At 41.4% G+C, this 26477-nt stretch overlaps 1 protein-coding gene across 1 annotated transcript in view; it reads left to right on the top strand.

Moving 5' to 3' along the window:
- Positions 1-5368: 5368 nt before the first annotated feature.
- Positions 5369-26477, top strand: part of LOC118082345 (protein eyes shut homolog) — a 40715-nt gene continuing 19606 nt past the window's right edge. The window contains exon 1 of the mRNA XM_035109701.2: positions 5369-5579. Coding sequence (XP_034965592.2) covers positions 5384-5579 — 196 coding nt within the window. The 5' untranslated portion in view covers positions 5369-5383. The remainder of the gene's footprint in view (positions 5580-26477) is intronic.

Genomic DNA, 26477 nt, shown 5'->3' with positions numbered 1-26477 from the left:
CAAGCCCCAGTGTCACTCCATCCCTGCTTTACTCAAACCTCTGCCGTTGTTTAAAACCACAGTTTTCATCTCAGTCTCCCTCCACCCACCCTCCTTACCCAGACTTCTGAAATTGTTTGAGAAGAAGGGAGTAAGAAGGGAGAGATACTAAAAGGGGTGGGGCGGTGGGGAAAATGGCTGTTTTAAATTATCCCTCTTCCATTCCACTGAGAGATAGCCTATGGAGTCTTCAGATACTCCATAGTACTTTCCCACAAAATAGTTTATTCCTGGTAGGATGTGTTGTTTTCAACACATAGTAGTTTAGAAGAGCTATTTATTAAAAAAACTCATATATGTACAGCATCCATCAAGTGACCTTCACCTTCTCTAACTAAGCATGCTAGATGAAAGGCTTACTCTTGAAATTCTATTTGCTTAAAGATAAAGTGACATATCTGCATGGGTGTATGTGCAAAGGGGGGTGCATAATGAGAGAGAGAGAGAGGACGGGGCATGGAAGTGAGGGGTGGACTGTGGGCAAGGGAGAGTTGAAAAAAGGAGGAAGGAAGTGATAGGGAAAGCGGGGTGAAAGTGATAAGTGTGTGTGTGTGTGTGTGTGTGTGTGTGTGTGTGTGTGTACGTGCGTGCGTGTGTGCCACAGAGACTTTAGGATAGTGGAAAAGGCATGTAAATGGGGGTGATCTGTGGGCAAGGGAGAGTTGTGAAACGAAAGAAAGAGGGTGGGGGGGAAACTGCCAGCTGAGCTCCTGCAGTGTGCATCTAAAAGGGAAATTTGTTTTGCATTAAAATCGTTAAAGATCTGGGCACAATTTAATTACAATTCTTCCCTTCCTGCTACATTTTATGCCAGCAATAAGCTTGAGCTCCTAGGGTATGAGATCCTAAATACCAACCTTGTATGTACAACAGGCCACATTTCCCTTTTCACCCATTCTTGTGCACATTTACTGGGCAGCAAGTTCTTTGTCTGAAGTAAGTGTGCATAGCATAGTAGCCTTAATTCTTTCAAATTCTTTCATTTTTTTTAATGAAAAAAATTAGCACAGCTGCACATTAGCCTAAACATTAACCTATAGCAGCCCCAAAGTTGGCTGAATAGCATCATTTCAGTATTGCAGAATAGAGGGGAATAATGGGGTGAGGAAGGGAAATCAGTGTTGTCCATTTTGTGCGTTTTTGCTGTGCACTGCCGAAGCTTCCAACACCTCAATTACTAAATGCCTTTTAAACGCTTCCTAGCTCTTTATTCAAATAAGCATTTTAGTTAAACCGTTTGGAGTCAGGAGTATTACTTATTCATAGCAATTGGAATGAATTCTGAAAGCAGTTGCAGATATTTGCTCCATTGATGACCTTGCACAGGCATTTTTCCATGAAAAGGGGCTAACTAAAAGGAGGTCTGGAAGAAACAATTGGGCACCTTTTAGAAGAAAGATTCTGAGAGCAATAGATCCCTATTTGGAAAAATCAACAAAACCAGACAGCAGCAGAATCCTGTTGTTTTCTTCTTCAAGGTAGTCTCCTTTAGACTCTCAGTAAGGGGACTGGGAAACTATAGGAGTAAGATGGAGATAATTGTGGGAGTGGGGTCTATCTGGTTTGCAGTCTGTGAGGAACACTGAATCCAGCCTTGCTTTTGAATTTTCAGCTGGTGCCCATTGCCAGGATTGCCTGAGTGGTGTAGGTGCATTTGAGCTGGCTCTCTTATTGTTTATTTTAAATGATATTCTTAATTATTTTACGATGTCTCGGAGCTGTGGCCCTCCAGATGTTGTTGGACTACAACGTCCATAGTACTTGACCGGGTGGGATTGTTGGAGTCCACAACATCTGGAGGCTCGCAGCTCCCTCGTTCCTCTCTTCAGATTCATTAGCATGGCAGAGCACAGGTTTCTAAAATAAAGATGGCAATTTTGCGCACACTTGCTTGCAAGTAATTTCTGTTGCGTTCAGCAGCCTGTGCTTCCAAGAAAACATGCATAGCAATGATCTATAGCAAATAATTCCAGTTCTGCACCCACGTTGGCTGGTTCCAGAGACAATTAATCATCAATTAAAATGATTGCAATGCAATTAAAAGGCATCTTTGTATTTATGTGATACGGCCAGATTTGCAAACCAAACTGGTACATCACTTCCCCCCCCCCCATTTCCTATCTTGACTGATGTCTTTTATAAAAAAGAAAATGTTTAATTGGCTAGACATTTATAAATTAGATGAACAAGTTGTGCTCACAGTGAATGCTGTTTTTAATATCGATACATTTAGTGTTTAGGAACGTTTTACTGTGCTTAATGTGTTTCATTTGTTGGAAGCTGCCCAGAGTGGCCTGGGCAACCCAGTCAGATGGGCAGCATATAAATAATAAAAATTATTATAGTATTGCTCAGGTGTGAACCAGACATATTTTCATATCAATATAATTTAGGTGTTATTATTAATGTCTATAAAACATCTATTTATTAATTTATTTTACTAGATTTATATGCCGCCCTTCATCAAAAGATCTCAGGGTGGCTCACAAGATAACTTCTATTCAGATACGCTTCTTAAAATACAGGGTAGCAGTTGTTTTTATTTGATGTAGTTTTATTAGATCTTGCTAAAATTATTTGATGTTGATGATGTATAATCAAATTATTGCAGAACTTACAATGTATCTTGACATTAAAAAGTAAAGGTAAAGGACCCCTGACAGTTAAGTCCAGTCGCAGACGACTCTGGGGTTGCGGCGCTCATCTCACTTTACAGGCCGAGGGAGCCGGTGTTTGTCCGCAGACAGTTTTTCCGGGTCATGTGGCCAGCATGACTAAGCCGCTTCTGGCCCACAATGGAACACCGAAACCAGAGCAGTGCATGAAAGTGCCGTTTACCTTCCCGCCGGAGTGGTACCTATTTATCTACTTGCACTTTGACGTGCTTTCGAACTGCTAGGTTGGCAGGAGCTGGGACCGAGCAACGGAAGCTCACCCCATCACAGGGATACAAACCGCCGACCTTCTGATCGGCAAGCCCTATGCTCTGTGGTGGCCACCCGTGTCCCTTGACATACAATACATCAAATTATTTCATGTATTTGGATATTTTGCTGAATATAGCCTTGCTTTAAGTTTAGGGGAAAAAATAGTATAAATATCCCTTCCTTTCAGTATTTGTCCCTCTTTCCTTTGGAGGCCCATACCACCTTTTTACTACTAGATATTATTATTATTATTATTATTATTATTATTATTATTATTATTAAAATTTATATACTGCCCTATACCCAGGGGTCTTAGGGCGGTTCACAGAACACATAGACTTGCTGAATCAGGTAGTACTGATTTAATAAGGGTCTCTTGGCAATGTGTCAATACTTTAGAACTGTGGTGATAGCTTGTATTTTATGTTTTTAACCTTATGAATCTTTTTTGTAATGCTTAAGTCCTTCTGAGTAAAGGAAATATATTGGCAAAACCTATGTGCCTAGAGACCTATCCTTGAATCCTAAATTTTCTGTACACTTATATGGAAGAGGGCTAGCAATCCCCCTTTAACATGGCATCTGTTACAAAGAAAACTGGGGTGATAAACTCCACTTTCAGACCCAGTGTAGAAATCAGACTTAGTTCTCCCTTTGAACAAAGCGATTTGTCACAGAGCTAGCTATGCAAAGGGTATTATTTTAGTGTCTGTAATAGAGGCTCAGTATTTTGTGAACTGACCACTGATTCTTTAGCAAACAAAGCATTCCTCACATCACCAAATGGATGCAATACCCCCTTTCTATAATGCAAATAATACTTTTTTCCCCACTGGGTAGATTTATTAAAGGCCTGAATCTCCTGAAGACATCTGGCTTTATGTTAAGTGTTCCATGTGTTTTGCTTCGATAAGGGCATCTCGGTGTTTTTGTATTTCTTGCTAGCTATCCTGCCTGACATTTGTTCTGTCCTCATAATCAGCCACAGATTATTTTGCATGCTGAGAGTCTGGCAGTTACGCTGGAGCAGATTTACAACTTCTGCTTTCAAATATGATTGGAATACTGGGGCTGCTATTCAAGGGCCACCAGTGCTGTTTCCAGGGATTCTGAGAGAAAGCTATAAAAAAAAAATCTGTCCCACATCCAGTGGTGCAGCTAGGACTGGAACTTGGGGCTGAAGCCCAGGCCCCACGGCTCAGAATTTTGAATCCATAGTGCTGTTTGTCAGAGCAATACAATATATGTATTGTAGTAGTAATCTTCCTAAGAGGATGGGGCTTGTGTGTATTTGTGTGGTGTGCTTTATGCTAGCCTGCTTGAAAGGAAGAGTAAATATCTTCTTTGTGGTGGAGACTGAGTTACTGCAATGTGTTCATAAGAAGAGCCCAGCTGGATCTGACCAAATATACACCCAGTCCAGAATGCAGTTTTGTGTGGCTGCCCTGTGCCCTCTGAGCTAATCTACTGTCCTCAGGTGCAATGGGAGGTGCTGTCCCATTTTTAGTGCTGAAGTAAGATCTGACCAGCTTTTATATGTGGAAAATGTACACTATATTGTAATTCACCTCAGGCAGGAAGATGTCTTGAGCCTACCTTTCACCATGGCCAGCTAGGTGCCTGTGCTAAGCTCTTCAACATGATATGGCAGTTACAGGTAGGTAGCCGTGTTGGTCTGAGTCGAAGCAAAATAAAAAAATTCCTTCAGTAGCACCTTAAAGACCAACTAAGTTTATATTTTGGTATGAGCTTTCGTGTGCATGCACACTTCTTCAGATACACTAGAAACAGAAGTGTCAGACCCTATATATATATACAGAGGGTGGTGGGGGTGGGTGGGTGGGAATGGGAGATGGGCTGATGGGAGTGGTAAACCTGTGGATGGCTGTTAATGGCTGCTGATGGTTGCAATTAGTCCTGGGCTGAGGTGCTAAAGAAAGCTTGATCATGCATAATGAGATAAGAATCCGATGTCTCTATTCATCCCAGGTGCTTCCATGGTTTTAAGCTTGGTAATGATTTCCAATTCAGCAACTTCCCTTTCCAGTCTGTTCCTGAAATTTCTCTGTAATAAAACAGATGCTTTGAGATCTTGTATAGAATGTCCTGGGAGATTGAAGTGTTCTCCTACTGGTTTTTCAGTCTTATGGTTCCTGATGTCAGATTTATGTCCATTTATCCTTTGGCGTAGGGTTTGGCCTGTTTGTCCAATATAGAGAGCTGAAGGGCACCGTTGGCATTTGATGGCATACACATCAAACTATTGCTGATATGGCAGCAATAGTCACCCTCCTGACAGCTGACACCCAGCAGACCACTGCCTCTGAAGATGGGGGGCGGGCTTTTTGAACCAGTCACAAATGTTTCATGTAAAATTAATATTGTCTCACAGATTTCCTCCATCTGAAGAAACACCGATGGATGTCTCTGGCACTGTTTCTGAAGCACTCAAGTCAGCTTTGCCCTCACCTGCTCGTCCAGTCTCGTTGTCAGTCTGCCAAGAGAATTTGTGTCATAATGGAGGGACATGCCATCCTATCAATCTTCCTGATGGCGTCAACTCGTTTCAATGTGACTGCCCTCTGCATTTTACTGGACGCTTCTGTGAAAAAGGTAATGGTGCTTCACACTTTCCAGCTGAGAGAGGGATATTTCCCTGGCTCTGTTACCATCCCTCCCTAGAATGTGTGGAGTTAGTTCCCTGGCATTTGAGGCAATGTGGTTGTGTAGAATCACCACCTGACTTGGATCAGGGATGCACCAGCTTCTGCCACTGAATTGTTCATGCTGGCTTCATCCTTGTATAACTGTGACTATAGATGCCTGACCTGTATTATTGGTGTTTCTCATTGTACTAAAATTAAATCTTAAGCAGGGTTATGTCCAGAAATATATTCCAGTCACACAAACCCTTTAAAGGCAGGAAAGATTATTTATTTATATCCTCCTTAAAGGCCCAAATAGGGTCTATGTATTTACACATACAAAATCAATTATAAAATCCATACATGATTAAAATACTCAATAAACAATTCCATCAAAACATCCATAATTTAAAAGCGCAGTAAAGCAAGCCAGTTAAAAAGCATAACAAACTAGAAGGCAAAATGATTAGACCACAAGTTCTACGTTCAGAGGAATGCTTTCCTAAACAGGTGTGTCGTCTAGAAGTGATGGAATGCCAATACTGATGGGGCTTCCCATATTTCAGCTGGAAGGACATTCCACAGTGCTTGGTGCCACCAGTGAAAAAGCCCAAAAATAATGGGCTGTAATCAGGCTTTGAAGTGTGGACAAATGCAGGGCATCTGTTAAAAAAAAAAACACAGCACCTTCTGACATGCAAGTGGCTACTGATCATAGCTGTCAAGTTTTTCCTTTTCTCGCAAGGAAGCCTATTCAGCATAAGGGAATTTCCCTTTAAAAAAGGGAGAACTTGACAGCTATGCTACTGATCTGCTTCAACCTTGAAACTATGCCAATGGACAGAACACAAGCTAGAGGATGCTGAGCTTTCCTAAATCTCATTGATTTGAACACGGCCTCGGTGCATTTATTTACTTTTTAATCAGTGGATATACTCATTGTTCTCATGTGCAGAGTAAGCAAGTTCTGCTGACACTGCAGGTGCTTCACGTACAGGTGATATTTCTTGCACAGGTGCTGTCCATGCACTTAGGTGAAAACTGCTTGTGTAAAAGGTAAAGGACCCCTGGACAGTTAAGTCCAGTCAAAGGCAACTATGGAGTGCAACACTCATCTTGCTTTTCAGGCTGAGGGAGCCGGCATTTGTCCACAGACAGCTTTTCGGGTCATGTGTCCCACATGACTAAACTGCTCCTGGCGCAACGGGACACTGTGACAAGTGCCAGAGCACACGGAAATGTCATTTACTTTCCTGCTGCAGCAGTACCTATTTATCTATTTGCACTGGTGTGCTTTCGAACTGCTAGGTTGGTAGTAGCTGTGACAGAGCAATGGGAGCTCACTCGTTGTGGGGATTCGAACCACCAACCTTCTGATCAGCAAACACAAGAGGCTCAATGGTTTAGACTACAGCCTCAACTGAGGAAAGTGCTTGTTCTACAAATTTGGAAGCCCATGCTCTCCTGCATCATATGACTGTGCACTGGGTAAATCAAATCCTTGTGCAGTTTTCACATGTGACACTGTTGATCTTGTACACTGCAGTCATGTACACCACCTAGGTGGGGGCAGGGAGGATGTTTAATGTAAAGCAACTCTTACTAAGATCCAGGGGAGTAGTTTGAGGGGCTTTACCTGATCTTGGTAGCTTTTCCCAGCTCAGGATAAGCAGTCTGTCTGATCTCTATTGATGGAATGCCAGGGAAGAGAGCTCTTCTCAGACCCCTTCAGAAAGCATCGACAGAGGGGGAAGCGGGCTAGAGATAGTAGAGACATTCTGCTTTACTTGATTCCATTGCACAGTTGATAAAGTGCCACAAATCTTTCTCATTTATAATTTCAGCAGCAGCAGCACACCAGTCTAACATAGCTATGCTTCTATATTGAGACACACTAGTGGCTGGTGGTGGGTGTTGTAGCTCTGGGAACGTGCTGCAGCTCTGGAAATCCCACCTCTTGCATTGCACCTCGACAAAGTCAACTGCAGCAATGGGGAAATGAAAGGGAACATTCTGCTGGCTGGGCCCCTCCTGAATCACTCCAAGATAATATGGATTGGAATGATCCAGCCAGAATATTTGGCTTCTTGCTGGTTTCAGTGGGAAGGCATCAGGGGAGAGGAAGCTTTCGTTGCAGAGTCAGAATGGAAGGACATTGTGCTGAAAGTCCTCCGTTCCTTGCACTTATTCTAGACAGGCCAGAAGTAGAGGGGAAATGAATGAGCAAGTGCAGAATGACTATGAATACATGTGAGTTAAGAACCCCGCCGCCATCATAAACACCATAAATACATTTCTCATTTATGTGGCAGAATAAGTCTGATCTGCTTGGCCCCTGTTTATCTAAAGCAGAGGAAGCAAATGTGTCATCCCCTTTATCGTTGTGGTAAGGTAAAGGTAAAGGGACCCCTGACCATTAGGTCCAGTCGTGACCGACTCTGGGGTTGCGCGCTCATCTCGCATTATTGGCCGAGGGAGCCGGCGTATAGCTTCCAGGTCATGTGGCCAGCATGACAAAGCCGCTTCTGGCAAACCAGAGCAGCACATGGAAACGCCGTTTACCTTCCCGCTGTAGCGGTTCCTATTTAACTACATGCATATTGACATGCTTTCGAACTGCTAGGTTGGCAGGAGCAGGGACCAAGCAACGGGAGCTCACCCCGTCACAGGGATTCGAACCGCTGACCTTCTGATCAGCAAGCCCTAGGCTCAGTGGTTTAACCCACAGCGCCACCTGGTTGTGGTAGCACCCCAAAATATTGGGGGGGGAACTTAATAATATAATAAAGCAATACTAATCCATGCTAAATACTGCCTGAGGTGGTTGTGGGGAGGTGTTAAGGTAGGTTAAAATTGCTCTTCTGCTGGTAGAGGGGAGCTCTGCTGGCAGGGAGATATACCCAGGCTGATAGTCCCATGAAAAGCTCTGTGGTCATGGCACTACTGCCAGCAGTGTTTCTGCAGAACTGCAGAGTTACTGCCACAATAGCATCTCTTGCATCCAAAGCTCCCTCATCCCCCTGACCAACCAGTGGATTGGACTTGACAGTCTGTGCCACCCTGTGGGGAATGCATTTTTCCTCCTATGGGTGTCAGTGGGAGGGGAAGTGGTACATAGCAATAATTGCCAGGGAGATTTGAAAAGAGAGTGGGGGGGGGGGTGCTGTCCTCTCAACTCCTGTTCTGGCTGGAGCAAGCTGGCAGGGCTTTGGGTGAAGGGCTGGCTCTGTCGCAGATCTCTGCACATGCAGAACAATCCTATGGGTCAGGAAAGCAAGAGGAACATTCCTTAAAAAATACCAAAACTATTCACACATGCCACTCTCTTCTTGATCCAGCTTTTGACTTCAGCAGTTTGCATTCTCTTTTTCAATCATATTTAATTTCGCTGCCCGTCTAAGATCCCTGTTCACTTTTAGTTACTATCAGGAATAATTTAATTTTGAAGTTAAAGTAAATTAAATATTGGGGAGATTATGTGTGGGTGGGTGGGTGGGTACGTAAGTTGTTGTTGTTATTTTTTGAGTCAATATCTATTGCTTCTCTGTCTTGTCATTCAACTGTCTTTTATTCCGTTACTTCCCAGAACCTTCATTCCTCTGATATGTTTGGTTCTTTGGCTGTTAGTATCTAAGGCACATTCTTTTGTTGACGCTGGATAATTTCCATTAGCGTTATTGGGAATTACTAGTGTGTAGCAAAATGAAAGAGTGCCCATATTATAATTAAAGCTCTAATATCCTTCTAATAGACTTTCTATTGTATGAAATAAGTACAGGGAAGCCAGAGCCAAAAATGCACTTGCCAGATTGTCAATATATCTGAAAGGAATGGAAACCCAGCTCACAACACTGACTGAAAGTGGGTCATTATACTGTATGTGAATCCAATAAATGACTGGGCTGAACACTATGAGTCTTAGTTAATGATGCCTCAGATGTCAGTATCTGTTGGTTTTTTTATATTAAAAAAAACCCTTTTCCCATGCTTGTTGTAAACTACACAGCATTTGTGTGGTTTAAATTGCCCCTGGTACCGAGACAATCTGCAGGAATTCATCTTACACATTTGTGTGAAGAATGTACTGAAGTTAGGGAAACTTTGTGCAGAAAGTGTGCAACTGGGAACATATTGCAAAGAGAGGGAAAAGTGTACTTCATTGCTCGCTCAGCAACTATTTTTTCTTCAAGGTCATTGTCAGATATCTCCTTCTTTAGATCCCCAAGATCCCCAGAACCCAACATGGCCTCTTAGCCTCAGAGGCTGCCTAGAGTGGGATCCTTACTGCTAGGTCACTAATTGCAGCCAGTCCAGTTTTCTTCCTGCCTTTGCTGTCTTGTCATTTTCCCACCTCCAGCATCTGTTCCCCTCTACTCATAAATTTCCTGGGGCCTCTCTCTCAACCTTCCCCCATCATACCTTTCTCAAAGCTTCTCTGGGCATCTGGTTAATGTTCCACAACTGCTGCCATGGAGCTGCCCCTCAGCCAGTTCACCTGCATTTTCATGTGAATGAGCTGAGAAGAGGGATGTCATGGGAAGCAACTCCTTTGTCCTCTGGTTGGTGAGGAAGTAATTTGTGGGTGCTAGACCAACATCACAGTTCCCACTACTCGAAATACCCTGTCCTGCTGCCATGGACAGCACAAGGTGGGGACCAAGCAGCATTCTTGGGGGGAGCTGGACAATTTCCCCTGCTCCTCATGCAGTGATAGGAATGGATGCAACTGTTGCATTTCTGCCTCACATATTCAAAGCAGAAGCCAAAAACTTTGTCAGGGGGAAGAAGACCATTCTTGCAAGTTCTTGTGTGCAGCAGCTGGTCACTGAAATCCATCAACCACCAACCAACTTCCAATCAGGGCTTTTTTTCAGCCAGAAGTTAGTTCCAGCACCTCTCAGGTGGGTTCCAGCTCCTCTCAGGTGGGCACCATTGCCATTCTAAGAAAACGAGGGATGCATTCATAGTGAGTTCTGGCACCTCATTTCTAGAAAAATAGCACTGCTTCCAATATTATGTAGAAGCTTCTCTTTTATGTACGGATGCTGGAAAGAAAACAAAGTGCAGGTTCCTCACAGTTGCCAAGTCATTTTTTTTTAAAGCTTTAAAAGCAGTGCTATTTTTTCTAGAAAAAAAGAAGTGTCGGAATGCACCACGGAGGCCTCCTTTGTTCTCTTACAATGGCAATGGTGCCCACCTGAGAGGTGCCAGAACGGACTTCTGGTGAGTCCCAGCTGAAAGAAAGCGCTGGTTAAGAATCTTCAAAAGTGATGTCCGAAAGTTTCATAATGGCTAAATAACACAAGGGCACCTCTTTTGATCAACCTTCATTTTGAAAGTAAAGCTTTATTGCTTTTGAGAATGTGGGAAAGACGCAATTGATTTTATTCCATTTTCCCCTCTCCTTTCAAACACAACACAGTATTTCTGGTTCTTACCTTTCATCCAGTGCCATCACTAAAAATAAATAAATAAATGCTTGGGACATTTAAAAAAAACATGACTTTGTGCTTTTATAGCAGAGGCTGAATAAAGCAATTCTGTTAATAATTTCCTCCTCATCAGTGTTAAATGATTTGGAATTAAGTACTACCCTTGGCTTTTTGTTTATTGTCTTTCATGCTGCAACAGATTGTCCAATCCCTAAAGAAAAACAGATCTTTGGTCTAAACTGTAATACAGATATATATTTGCATGTGCAAAACATCCCCCCTGATCTGTTGCTTTTTTTTCTCTTTAAGCCACGGGGAATAGCAGATGGTATGGGTAGGACTGAGCAGAAGGTGTGTATATTTATTGCAAATGATAAAGAAAGGTTCGAAAACATCAAGCCATCTATATAATACCTTTGCATTTGCATATCAAAGAGAGAAAGTGCTTCCAAACCTTCGCCCTCATGCATGTTGTAACCATGGTATTTAAAAGGCCAACTTAAGCTTTCAGTTGGCTCTGAGCAAAGCCTGTGGCTCCGTTAGTGGAAACTACAGGCACCTGTGGTCACTTTTTTTTACTACAGAAAAATCCACATTTGGCCCTGCTTAGTGAATTAGTGAGACTGGCTGCAGGGAGCTTTTTTGAAACAATTTCACCCTTGAAATATATGTCAAGGTCTACAAAGTAAATGTATTGCTGTTGTAGGCAGCAGCTATCCCACCTTGAACAGAAATCTCCAACCAGGTAATGTGTGAGGGGTATTCAAAATCTATGCAGTGACATGGTTTGTCTTTATCTGGGGTTGTACCATTTCAGAATGCATGTTTGCGTGTGTTTTATTTCAGTTCTGTTCCAGATTTTTAATGTGTGTGTGTGTGTGTGTGTGTGTGTGTGTGTGTGTGTATACATACAGATTTCATTTATCCTAGTTTTCTATCTGATATGCTGGTTTTCTATGTATAGGTTTGTTGTTGTTGTTTTTTATAAATAAATGAGCATTCAAACATATGAAAAACACACACCCTCCATAGTATAAGATGTTATAGCTCAGCCCAAAGGTTAAGGTAGCCATTACATCTGTAGAGCAGTTTAGAAGCATATTTTCTCCTGAAATACAACTCTTGGATTGAGTATTTAACTAAGATACATAGTCTGCACCCAGTTCTGGCTAATGTAAATATGGTGACTAAGCCTAAAATTGGCTACTTATGCAGCATTCTATGTGGCTATCTTCATGCCCTTGACCCCTCTAGTCATTCAGCTTTAATATGTCTGGGGTAGACCCTTCTAGGCCACAGATTGATACCTTGCTAATATGGCACAGTCACACAATATAACTTGGTTTTAACCAAAGCATCTGCCAAGTGGAGCGTCGTACAGGTGAGCAGTTTTGAGCTCCCAGTCGCAGACTGAGCTTTGTTGAGTTGAATATGGAATTGGCTTTTCCGCTCTGCAACTTTCCTACATTTATGCCCTCTTACTTTGTCTCATTTCTCCAGTGAAGGAAGCATAAGGGCATGCAAACTTACTTTTTGTATGATGTATGTATGCAGATGGTTGTCTGCTACTCTAAAGTTCAGCATGACAGATTTAGATTATCGGTGCTTGTTGCTGCACGGGAAAGCATACGTCTGTGATTATTAATTGTGAGATTAACATTTTTAAACTGGCTCAAAGTTGTAATGATGTTATACATTTTTCCTCTAATAAATAGTGCAGTGAAGCAGTATCTAAATATTGTGCAGTACAACTCAGATAAACCTTTTGTTTTAATATGCTATGTTATCTGTGTACGTTTTTACCTGGCTAAAGTTCAGTGGCTTGCTCCAAACCCTGAATGAAGTGGGAAGTATTTGTTCTAGGCATTTGAGAGCAATTGAGCAGTATTTTTAAGTATATGTAGATTGTTCTGGTTTAAACTGCAAATATGTATGAGTTTAAACATTCTAAAATGTTCATACAAATATGTATGAGCTTGAATATTCTAAAATGGTTGAAGGTAATTAGGGTTTATTATCTTGTAAGTAACTTCAGGATTGCAGCCATAATAGACTCATTACTACTATGGGTTGAGTTCTATTCTTGGGAAAAATTCCTACTGAAATCATTGACACTTCCTTTTGATAGACATAATTAGGTGTTAAGGCTGCAGAAGCTGTCTGGTGGTGTAGGTATATAGCTATTTTTGTTTTTTGTTTATTTGAATCTTTTCCTAGCGTCATGCATGTTGCCATCATTATTTGCATTTTCTTTGGGGTACTTTCTGGAGTATTGAAGAATGGTGTCAGGCCTGATCCAGTGATCAGGCATTTTATATATAATGCCCTATACCAATTTATATTCTTGCATATTTCTGTCACTCTAAGACAGGGATAGAGTATATGTGGTCCTCCAGATGTTACTGGGCTCCCATCTCCCTTCAGCTTCAGTCAGTATGATCAAAGGCCAGGGATGACTGACACACCACCAAATGCAAGGGACTTCCAGGTAGCTCCAGAGATTATTTTAATTCTACACACACAACTAACACAGACAGCAAACTAAAACAATTCTTTGGATGGAAGACACTGACAATACAATTGCTTTTATATGCAGAAACTTTCTCAATGAAGCAACCTTTCTGGATCCCTGCAGGAGTGTCTTTCACTTCAACCTGATAGTAACCTTAATAGTTGAAACACTTGGAAAGGGAAAAGGAAAAACCAAATAGCAAGTGTGCAACCAAGCCACACCACACATTATAGCAGGCTTCCTCAAACTTGGCCCTCCAGATGTTTTTTGGCCTACAGCTCCCATGATCCCTAGTTAGCAAGGCCAATGGTCAAGGGCGATGGGAATTGTGGTCTCAAAATATCTGGAGGGCCGAGTTTGAGGAAGCCTGCATTATAGCATAAGCTGTATTAATTTTCAACAGAAACATTTGGACCTAGTTATCAAAATGCTCCTTTCAAACACAGAATGGGTTTGACTTCACAAGCGACAAGGTGAAGTTAAAAACAAAACTCTTTACAGATAGAAAACACAATGCCCAAGAGACCTGATCCTATTGAAGCAAAAGGAGAAAGAGAAATTGTCTACTCTTTTCAAAGCAAATCTAATGCTAACCCTTTTCAGCTGTGCTGCTGGCGCTCTGAAATGTACTCCCTTGAGAGATCTACATGGCCTTATCACTGTGTGCCTTCTAGTGCCTAGAGAAGACCTGGATGTTTGAAAGTCTTTGCTGTTAGCATGATAAAATATCAGTACAGTAATAGGGTTTACTATATGCTCATACATGCTGTTCAGAAATTCCCATAGCACTTCTTCCCTGCTCCTACTGCTGCCATGCCATGACTGAAACAAACCAGTCTGGTTTATTATTGTTGTTGTTGTTTAGTCATTTAGTCGTGTCCGACTCTTTGTCACCCCATGGACCATAGCACGCCAGGCACGCCACTTTATTATTATTATTATTATTATTATTATTATTATTATTATTATTATTGTCTAAACTTGGGCTCATGGCTTGTTTGGGATGTGGGGTAATGTGTGTTGTGTTTGTGCAAGTATATTCATTTATTAATTTATACACAACCTTTAAAAATGAAAACCGTTCCTTTTTTGTTTAGGCTTTGGGAAAGCAATAAGGCCAGATGATAGAACTGCTTCTTACCAGTTAATGAACAATCTCAGCTCTTTGTAGGATGGCTTATTCTGTGTTCAAAACAAATTAGGGCATAGCTATAAATTATATATCTGGGTGTTCACATTCTGGCTATTTTTACTCCTGCTGCTGTTCTAGCAGTTTTACAAGTAGAACACAGGGAACACTTAAATATTCTAGCAAAGCTTATTTGATACTATGTGACTCAACAAAAAATGTGTTGTTTGCTTTTATTTGTTTTTATCCACAATCTAAACAGTTTAAGATTCTTGACTCCATTTTCATGGCCTACGTCCTAAATTCTTGGTGCTTGTTTAAAACCCTATCAGTAAGACTTCTTTAGCGTGCTGTGTAGGAGAGAACTTGCTATGGAGAGTACTGAAAGGGGGTATCAGTAAGACTTCTTTAGCGTGCTGTGTAGCAGAGAACTTGCTATGGAGAGTACTGAAAGGGGAGGGGGGGTACCTCAGACTTAGAATAGACATTTTGTCAGCCAGCTAACTCCACACAATAATGACTTGTGTCATTTTTACAGCAATCAGAAACTGCAGCCATGATTGCTACACCCTGGGGACGTGGAAGTCTCCACTTACAGAAGGAACCATGTTGGCTCCGGGGATTATTCTTAGCCAGGCATCCCCAAACTTTGGCCCTCCAGATGTTTTGGACTACAATTCCCATCTTCCCTGACCACTGGTCCTGTTAGCCAGGGATCATGGGAGCTGTAGGCCAAAACATCTGGAGGGCCACAGTTTGGGGGTGCCTGTTCTTAGCAGACTTTATACTGCTTAAATGAGCAATAGAGTGGGGCAGCACCATCTGCACCAACTTAAGTAAACGGGGGAAGACCCACAAGCACAGCTTTCGATCAGAGTCTCTCTGTCTTCCCACACTTTCAAGTTAGATATCCATCTCATGGTATGAAGATGGCCTTATGCTCCACCTCATTCAGTGAAGTCTTCTGGAGATGAACTTTTGATGGTCCTGCATGCCCCTGAAGTTTAGCTGGCCTTTACCAGGAGCTGAGCTGGCAGGCCCTGCCCTGTGAAATTCCTTGCCATTAGAAGTTTGGCAGACACAATCTCTGCTCTCTTTGAGACTTTGTTTAAATGCTGTGTTATTCAGACAGGCTTCTGGAACCTGAGATTCTTTGCCAGCCAGATTTTTCTGATGCGTTTGACATCTCAACATTGTTATTACTGTGGGGGGGGGGGTTTAGGGTTGCTTACCACCTTGTGATGTTTCGTACGAGAGCGCAGTTTATAAATGTTTAAATAAATAAATATTGTTTGACTGTGGTTTTTCCTCCCAGTTGAGTGCTTCAGATGCTGTAAAGCTGGAAAGAAAAGGAATCTGTCTTAGGAACTATAAATTGGCAAAGGCAAACCATAAAAGTAGCACACTGAAGGCCACCACCTTGAAAATACCATTCACATATTCTCTGGATTGTACTATACCCAGCTTTGAAAAATGTTGTCTCACTTCCTGAGAAGCAATATACATAACTGCAGAGGTCACATCATTAATAATGTATCAGTAATCCTTCAGTGTTTCCTTTTTTTTAAAAAAAAAGATTTTTATTAAAGTACGAGAATTTTTACATACATTATATTCTCTCCTTCCAATTTTTCATTTCCCATACCCTTTTTCCTTCCCTTTCCCTTCCCACCCCCTCCCCCACCCATAATCCATTGGAAGGGTTCAAACTGTTGTCCTCAGCCACGGGCACAATGTCTTTAATTTCTACTGAATGTCTTTTGATCCAGTAGTTGTTATCCATTGAAGATAGGGGTTCCATCTGGTCCTTATAATAGTAGACTTGGCCCTCCATGTTATTTCCTGTGACGTTACTGCCACGATGCCTGACTGAATAAATTCAAACAAATAATTAGTCCAGACCTCTACTGTCCATTTTTCTCTATCTTTCCAACCTAAAGATATTGTTGCCTTTCCCGCTAGTATCATTGCTTTGAAGGTGTGCTGGTCACCTTTCTCTATGGCCGTGTTTCCTAGTATACCCATTGTCATAAGATTGAAGTCTATAGGTAACTTCACTTCAAAAACTTCATTAATAACCTTAAGGATTTTATTCCAAAATCCCCTTACCTCTGGGCATTCCCAATACATTGCTTCAGTGTTTCCTAAGCCCTTCATGTGCATTGTGTCAGGAATGGTTGCAACTTCCACAGCAGGCCTGTGTTGCTATTCTCATATTCCAAAAAGGACACCTGAGAACAAGGGAGTTGTGGCCTTCCTTAAAGTAGCACAGGGAGTTTCTGGCTGGCATGAGATACAAACTGGCACAAACATCCTTAGTCACTATGCTACACACCATACCATGTACAGAAATCTCTATATGGATATTATGATTAGAAATCAAATAATGGAGTAACTTCAATTTATTCATGTATTTAAATAAAATGCTATAATAGTTAATACAGGGCATGTTGAAGCTAAAACCAAATCACTTACTCTGGTGCCTAAAGCCAATCTCTTATCTTTTCCCAATTTTCAATTTCTACCATTTTAACAACTCCCTTCCCTCCCCCAATCCATTTGAAAAGTTCCATGCAGCCTGATTTTATTGATAAGAGACTTTTAAAATATTACACCAGGGGGGGGGGTTGACTCTCCTAGCTCTATTCTCTTTTTTCAACACTTAATCTGATATTTTTTTTACTGCCTCGGGTGCCAGCCTTTGCTTTGCTTATGTGCAAAGAAGAAACTCAGCTCTGTGGTTCTCTTGGAGAAACAGGAAAGGGGTGGATGGATGGAACCACAGGTGAAGCATAAATAGGGTTGCCCAGCATTTACCCCTTCACTGCAACTATAATTCCATCCTTTGGTTTCACTGAGCCATAACTGAGTGAAATTTTCATTTTGTGAAACACAGATATTGCCATTGAAGGGAGGGCATGGGCATATTTGCAAACGAAGGAAATGGTTGTGAGCACCACTAGTACCCTGCAACCAAGCACGCGCTGCAACCTCTTCTGTTGGCTGCAATACAATGCTTTTTTCCAACCTAATTTCAGTCAGAAGGAAGGTGGGAGTTGAGGTTCCTGTGGGTGCCAGAGAAGACCTCTCCAGGTACATCCAACATGACCACATTGACAACTCCTGATTTTGTATTCTTGGTTCTTGCCTGGGTATTTGCCTTCTGAAAGGAGTGGCTTAAATGAAAATGACTGTTAGGTCCATTAATTTAAATGGTTCTGCTCTGAGTAAAACCTAGTTGAATACCACCCTAAGTGCAGCTCAGGTGCACCAACTCCTGGGGTCAAGGCAGTTCCCCCCCCCAAAAAAAGTATTTTTTGAGGTGGCTGAGTCCCCTCAATATTCAGGGGGCATTCAGCTCTGCCTCCTGGTATCACGTGATGTTGTGTGCATGACGTTATGATGCTGTTGCTCATGGCCCCCTTCAATGCTCATAAGAAGATGGCACCTTTGGTGCGCCACTCATACAAGGATGCATTCCAACCACCAGCATCTAGTTACATTCTTGCCCATTGAGAACATGGTGAGACCTCTAGCTCAGAATACAGCTGAGTTGGAAATGAGCTAATTTAGGCCTGATCCAATTTGACCCTATATTTAATTTGTTTTAGATAAACTACTTCTGAGTTAATTCCAGGTAAATTCACCCAGCAGTAATCCTCAGTGCTGAAATTTATGTTGGAGATTATAGGATTTGTTCCCAACGACAATTCCCTAATAAGCTAATATTACCCTGTTTTAGGTGCTCACCGGGCTGCTTTCAATTATTTTGCTTACCTGATACTGTTTTTCACAGAAGAATAAATTAGTCTACTGATCTGTTAGCTCTTTATGTCATTTTGGACATCCCCGACACGATGTATCACCAGGAGGAGGGTAGGGTCCTACTGATGTTGCTGGACACCAACTCTCATCACCCACGACCACAGCCCATGCTGTGCAGAGTTGATGGGAACTGGAGTTCAACAATGTTTGGAGGGCCATGGGTTTCCCACCCCTGATTTAGGATCTGGAGGGGTGGGTCTTTGGAACTGCTCTTTGCTCTTAGAGAGGGGTGGTATGCCCCATTCCATCTTTTCTTTACTCTTGTTCAATATGCATACAGATTGATACCTAATCCATTGCTATTTTTCTATCCTCCCCATCCACTTTATGATAGAATATTTTATATTTGCATTCCAATTTATTATTATTATTGCTTACTAAATTAGAACTTGCTAGTCCGAAGAAAAATACAGCTTTTCCTAGTAAGAATTATTCCAGTCCTAATTTCCATATGTTTTGTAGGATGCTGAGAACATTCACCAGTTATGATCACTCTACGCTTGTAGCCAGATTGTAGGATGTTTTGTAATGCTGTTTTTCCAAAATCCCGGAGCGAAAATTTATAGTTTCTTATGTTGCTCTTTGGCCACATGGTTGAATATATATGGGGTTTGTGTAGCTTGGCCTCATGCAGAATATTAATTACACATTGATGTGAGCTTTCAAATGTACTATGAAAGATTTTTCACAAAGGAATTTGCTACATAACAATGAGCAATTAGTTATTAGAAACCCAACTGAGAAAGCAGAGGCATTAAATGATAGCTTTAAGGGAACTTTGGCAATGTCAATATAATTCTAGCTTATTTCTTAATTACATTTACAATGACAGATATTCTGGATACTTTTTTTAAAAAAAAAGGCATAAAATGTCTGGTTTTCCCTGGAACTGAGATGCTGAGCCATACACTTGTCCATACACTTCTAGGAGGGTAGAATGCCAGGAGAGTCCCTTGCGCTTGGTGCCTGGTGCCTAAAGCCTTGAAAATGTTGGTAGGAATGGAGATAGTCTTTCATATATTTGCGACTAGCAAAACTAATGTGAGCACCTCAAATTGGGCCCAGAAAGGAGTTGACAAAGTTGCTCCACCTAGAGCACATTGCAATAGTTCAGTCCGGAGGTTGAAGCTTTTGTACAACTTCAAGTATTTTCAAGTGGGTAGGCATGTGCAAAGATACAAATGTTATTGCAGAAAGACAGTAACTAATGGTACATTATCTACCCTTGCAGTAAACATAAAATGATGGCGCTGAGCTATAATGATGGGAAGTCACTGTGAGAAGTTTAGGTCTGCCCTTGGTTTGGTAATTCGAAGAAGCCCACTGAAGATACCCTGTTTCTCATATTTTAAGACATACCCATAAAATAAGCCATAGCAGGATTTTTAAGCATTCAAGGAATATAAGCCATACCCCGAAAATAAGACATAGTGATAGGCGCAGCAGCAATGCCGGACGCGGCAGGAGGAGGAGGAAAAAAATAAGACATCCCTTGAAAATAAGCCATAGTGTGTTTTTTTGAGGAAAAAATAAATATAAGACATGTCTTATAATATGAGAAACACGGTAGATTAACATATTATGATTATGAGGCATTAACTTCCCAAGTAGTGTGTTTCTAATGGAATTATGAATACCTAATTTTAGAACAGTGCTGGCATTATAAGCTAGATGAGACGTTCTTGTAGATATACTATCTCTTTATGAGCTTGCAAAGATAGAGGCTACAATCACAGATGATCACAGATATCAGTACATCAGTTACTATTCTAAGTTTGGTATACTCAAATCTATTGTGGTTTCCAGGGGCAGCATCAGCACCTAACATCCTTGGACAGCTCCCAGGACTCCCCACCCATGCATCTCCTAGACCAGGCATAGGCAAACTCCGGCCCTCCAGATGTTTGGGAATACAATTCCCATCATCCCTGACCACTGGTCCTGTTAGCTAGGGGTGGTGGGAATTGTAGTCCCAAACATCTGGAGGGCTGGAGTTTGCCTATGCCTGTCCTAGACCCTCCTTTTTTAAAAAAGTGCCTGCCATTTTCCCCACAACAATACACTAGGCAGGGGGTCAACTTGAAAAGCAACTCAGCTTCCCCCATGCCTGTTTTCGTTACATTTAACTGGAAAATTGAATGGGCAAGCTATAATTTGAGCACGCCTTCCACACGGAGATTGCACCAAGATCAAACTGTGGCTTATCCCAAATTTTCAAATATTGCACACTCACAAAGAAATAGAACAGCTACAGTCCTGTCCTACCTCCTAGCTTATCATGTCAGGGATGTTCTCAATGTAGGCAGATCTCGGGGAGTCACTGTTAGCAGATCCCATTTGAAGGTGGGGAAATCACAATTGGGAAAACATATCTTAAAAATAATTGAATGCACTCATGACAGAGAAACATATACATTGCTGTTCAGGTTCTTGCATAAGCCCAAGTGCCTACCAGAGTTTCTGCTTTACCATAGTGGAACTTTGATGTTTTATAGCACCAGATATAAAATGTAGGGTCATGAAGAAAAGAGAAAATGAATAATGCTATAGAATATTATTAAAAAGCCACTTGAAGGCAAGCAGTTTGCTGCACCTGCTTCTGGATTCATTCATTCATTCATTTTTTTTAAATGAAGATCTTCTTCCTCAAGTTCTGCATGAAGATCTGCTAGAGGTGAGGTGAAGATTACCAGTTCCTTGGTAATCACAGAGTCTTGTGACTGATTAAATTTCACCAGCACATACTGCCTTAAATGGGAATGGGTACTTGAAGTCAAAATTTCCCTAAGGAAAAGTGGGACATTTCAGGATCAAATCAGAAGCAGGGACGGCTTCTCTAAATCAGGGACATTCCTGGAAAATAGGGACACTTGGAGGGTCTGAGATTTATACTCCCCAGTCATTTCTTAGGAGGTTAGTTTATCTGGTTGAGGGAATTATTTGCTTTCATTCACTAAGTGAGCATGTTATGTTATTATTTTTTAAAATGCTTGTTTGCAAAATCAATGACCAACACTTTGAGCAATTTGCCATTTAAAGCATGCTGGTCTCTGTAGCCTTTGCTCTAGAAGTGACAAATAAATACCGAGGTGTGTGTCTCTCTCTATCTCAAACACACACGTACAGAGAGAGAGAGAGAGAGAGAGAGAGAGAGAGAGAGTTGCTTTATAGCATTTCCCAAGAAAAATAGGCCCTTTCAGACTGCTTAATATCCTACCGTTTTTTCTGCTGTTGGAACTAATTTGATGATAATGAAGTCATCTGCAGAAATGTTATATGTGTCCGCTGGCTATATGACAATACAATCCCTATCTTTGTTTCTGAGCTTGACTCATTTGCATGCCTCTGTAGCAAATAACACATAATAAGTCAGGTCAGGTACGTTAAATAACCTTTGAGCTTTCTTATATAGCCTGTAACAAAATGACACCACTGATCTGATTCTCTTTTACAGCATAGAATAAATACTAGTGGGCAATCAGTTTTCTGCCGGTCCACTGCCATAAATATATGGTCTACATTTTTATTTTGATGACATGGGACACTGAGTGGGTAAAAGAAAAGGGCATGATGTGGACTGCAGTAAGCCATACTTTAAGGAAGGTGTGGGGAAACGTTGGTGCTCTAGACATAGTTGAACTTCAAGTCCCATCAGCCCTTGCAAACATGGCCAATAGCCAGGGGTGATGAAACTTGTGGTTCAGCAACATCTGGAAGGACAAATGTTCCCCACATCTGCTTTAGGGTATTCAGTGTCTATACAACAGGCTCATTTTCATGTGCTGCTTTTATATATCTGTGGTGCTTTGACCAAGCATGACTTTTAAAATAATTGTGGGAAACATCCTCTCAGGGCTAGGTTAGGCCTATTGAAGCCTAAATCTGGACTTGGAAGTTGCTTTCTGTAGCAAAAGGTCCCTGGAATAAGTCAATTGGAGCCTGATATACCAGTCGGGGGGGGGGGGCTTCTGCTGTGTTGACCAGGGAAAAAGCAGGAGGTCAAATCCCCAGGCCTGGTCAATCTGGAGGCTGTATACTGCTTGCCAGTTGCAGGGACCACTGTTCAATTCTGTACTGAAGAGAACTATAACACATGATGTCAAGCCTTGACCCTACTGATAACAGGTCCATGCATTTCCTGCTATGAAATGGTATAGTCCAGGGGTCAGCAAACTTTTTCAGCAGGGGGCCGGTCCACTGTCCCTCAGACCTATATTTTGAAAAAAATATATGAACAAATTCATATGTCCCACAAATAACCCAGAGATGTATTTTAAATAAAAGGACACATTCTACTCATGTAAAAACATGCTGATTCCTGGACCCTCCCCGGGCCGGATTTAAAAGGCGATTGGGCCGCATCTGGCCCCCGGGCCTTAGTTTGGGGACCCCTGGTATAGTCAAAAAAGACCTGCTGTATATGATTCTGCTGATTGTGTAGCTCAGCTCTAGAGACTCAATGGCACAACCTGGTACAATGTTAAATAGAAAGAATGCTTCAACGTTGAAGAATGGAAATTCTTGGCATTCTTTAAAAAAGAGCAAATCCTCCTAAAAATAAGTTTTGGATATAATTTTTTTAAAAAAAGATTACTGTTTTCTAATAATTATATTCCAAATTATTATTATTAAAAATACCTGTGAAAATATTCAAAGTCTCTTGAGAGCAACTGGAAATATTCCAAACCTGAGAAATGTTACAGCAAGGATACTGTGTGCATACAATGTCTGAAGTGTCAGGCCTTCAGAATAGAGCTGATTTTCCAAATGGACAGCTAGAAAATTGTTTTGGTCTTTATTCTCCCATTGGAACAGAATAGGTCTAATACGCCTGCTTGAGAATTGTACTGATTCTGTTTTCTGAAGAGAAAACAAAACAAAATGTTTTTCCAGACTGGAACATACTTTCTTATTCCATTGGCCTTTTTTCGTAAGAGTGTTTGGGCGACCCTCTCAGTTCATTGTACTGTACTCATGTGAACAAATGTTTTCAGCTGCTTATTACATCAAACCTGACATCAAGTATGAACCACATTATGTGAAAGCTCCAAGTGTTTGCTGTGAAAAGTCTGAGAGGTGATACAAGAATCGTAAAAAGAGTTTCCATAAATGCAGCAGTAGAAACCCTTCTGACTGTGAATAGGGTTACAGATGCCACCTTAAGAACTTACTTATCCTGATGCAACAAGAATGACCTGTGCATATGGGAAATGATTTATAATGAGTTGGAAAAGATGTTTAAGTACACCTTTCCCAAAAAAAAACCCCGAAGCTTTCTTATTAAATTTAATGGGAGAGGAAATAGCAAGGGGAGATCAGAGATTATTTATGTATGCTACAACTGCGGCAAGGACTTTATTAGCCCCAAAGTGGAAATTACAGTAGATACAGACGATTGAGGAGTGGTAAACGAAAATGATGGACTATGCAGAACTGGCAAAGTTGACCTGCAGGATTCGAAACCAGGGAGAGACAAAGTTCCAGAGGGAATGGAGTAAATTTACAGTGGTACCTCGGGTTACGAATACGATTCGTTCTGGGACGCAGTTTGTAACCCGAAATGGTCGTAACCCAAAGCGCCATTTTGCGCATGTGCAAAGCGCAATTTTCGCACTTTACGCATGCGCAGACCCCACACGCCGCTTCTGTGCATGCGCAGAACACGTGTGTGGTGAAAATACTTCCGGGTTTGTGGAGTTCGTAACCCAAGGTGTTCGTAGCCCAAGGTGTTCATAACATATGGAGAAGAACTGTAGATGCTTAAAGACACTTGCAGGACTGAAATAAATCCTACGAAGTGAACTTATCCATGTTTATAAAAAGGAACTGTGAGATAAGAGTGAGAAATAAAGCCGAATGATGGGAGGGAGGGAAGTCACAACTCGGTGGAGCGAAAAGCTGAGGTGGGAGAACTTAAGATGAAATGTAAATAGTTTTTTGTTGTTGTTGTTTGTTTATTTTGAAAATAAAAATTATTTTTATTTTTATTTTTAAAAAAGAATGATCTGTGCATAGATGACTTTGTTGGGTGTGGTCCCTGCACACAAAACGAAACCCAGACCTAGTCCCTACATGCAGCACCTGAGTGTCACAGGGTCCTTTACCTTTAACCTGTGGAGTACACTTAGCTCTGTTGGGTCTGCAAGTCTCCTGTTTGACAGCTGATGATGTCAGTTTGACAGTTCTAATTGCTAGTTGGATGGTTGCTGGGGGGCACAAACCAAAGATCTGCTATGGTGCCATGTGGTGGCTATGTGAAAAGGTGAAAATATTCTGGGAGCAAATATATAATGAAATAAAGCAGATCTTAAAATATACTTTTCCCAAGAAACCCAAAGCCTTCTTGTTAGGGCTGATGGGAAATGAGCTCAAAGGTGGAAAACAACAGAAATCCCAACAATAGATGCGGGCTAAACTAATGTAATACGCGGAGCTGGCAAGGATGACAGGACGAATAAGGGACCAAAAAGACCAAAGGTTTCAAAAGGACTGGAATAAATTTGTGGAGTATTTAAAGGAATATTGTAAAAATGTGAAGACACTGGTAGGACTAACATAAAAACTGCAACAAAAAGAATAGATACCTGTGTCTGTGAATAAGATAAAATGAAAAATATTAAAGAGAAAGACATGGGGGAAATGGGGAAGGCACATAAAAATAAGAAAAGAAATTGGAAAACCAAATGGGAAGAAGGGAAGTTGGGTTTGGCAAAACATCAGTATCTCCGTCCAATCCCTGTGTCTCTGGGGTACATGCGCAGTACCCCAGGGACACACGGGACAGCTTGGACGCAGGGACAACTTGGACTTTATTATATAGGATGATTATGGATGTATGAACTGTATAAAATAGAGGCTTGTATTAGTATGATAACCAATTATTAGAGGTATAACAATATAGGAAACTGTGGATTAAGGTTATTTTGAACATATTTGGTTTTGTACAATAAAAATCAATTAAAAAAAGAGATCTGCTATGGTGCTGCCCCAAATCTGACAGCACTAATGCTTGTTCAGCAGCCATTCTCAAATGCAGCAGTATGTAAGCAACATCTTAAGCAAAAGGTTATGGGGCTAGGGGCCAATCCTCTGAAACTAAATAATCTACAAATGTGAAATTTGTCTTTGTAATGATACTTCAAAGGGCTTTCGTTTTTAAGTACTTTTCGATACCTAGCGTATGTTGGACTGTGCTAATGGCACCAACTGTTACATGAAGGATGGATTGTTGCAAAGAGCTCATCTCTGCATTTTCCTGTGATGCATAAATAAGAAAGAGATATCCAGTGCAACCCTATGTTTATGCAGAAGTAAATTCCACTCTGTTTACTCTCAGGTTAGAGTGCACAGGATTGCAACCCAAAGCACATAGTATATCTGAGCTATGCAGCCAAAGACGAGGGAGTGTTCGGGAATACCCTGAGCATCTGAACTCCCTTTGCATTCTGAGTTTGGATGGGGTTAAGAGAGGAGTCAGAGTCAGTTGCTTGTTCTCTGTCCTCATGAAAGGGAACAGCATGAAAGCAACAGGGATCTGGAACTTACACTTAGAGTGGCTATTGCACTATATTTGTTCTGCCATTCTTGTAGCTTGTACTTCCTGTTCTGCTTCTTGGATCTGTAAGCATTCTGTCAGGCCCAGATTCCCTGCAGCTTTTTGCCATCACATCTTTGATTATCAGATCATTCCAAGCATCCACCACACAGGCCTTGGCTCAGCTCTGTGCACACGTCATATTAAATCTTCAAATAACAGTGCAATGGGGACAGAGCAATGTTAATAGAAGTTTCAAAGAGGAGCAGTAAATGTAGGCAGCAGCAAGCATTGCAGGAATTGCAAGAGGCAGCGAGCGAGGGGGTTCTGATTATGAAAATGGTTGCCCAAAGCAGTGTGTGCTATTTTTAGCTTGGAATCTTAGGGTAGTATTTCATCCATGGGTAACCAGATGAACTCTTGGACTGGTGCTG

Source organism: Zootoca vivipara, chromosome 3 (genome assembly GCF_963506605.1).
Source record: "Zootoca vivipara chromosome 3, rZooViv1.1, whole genome shotgun sequence".
NCBI classification, from domain to species: Eukaryota; Metazoa; Chordata; class Lepidosauria; order Squamata; family Lacertidae; genus Zootoca; species Zootoca vivipara.
The sequence above is the reverse complement of the archived record's forward strand: the minus strand, read 5'-3'. Positions and strand labels throughout refer to the sequence as shown.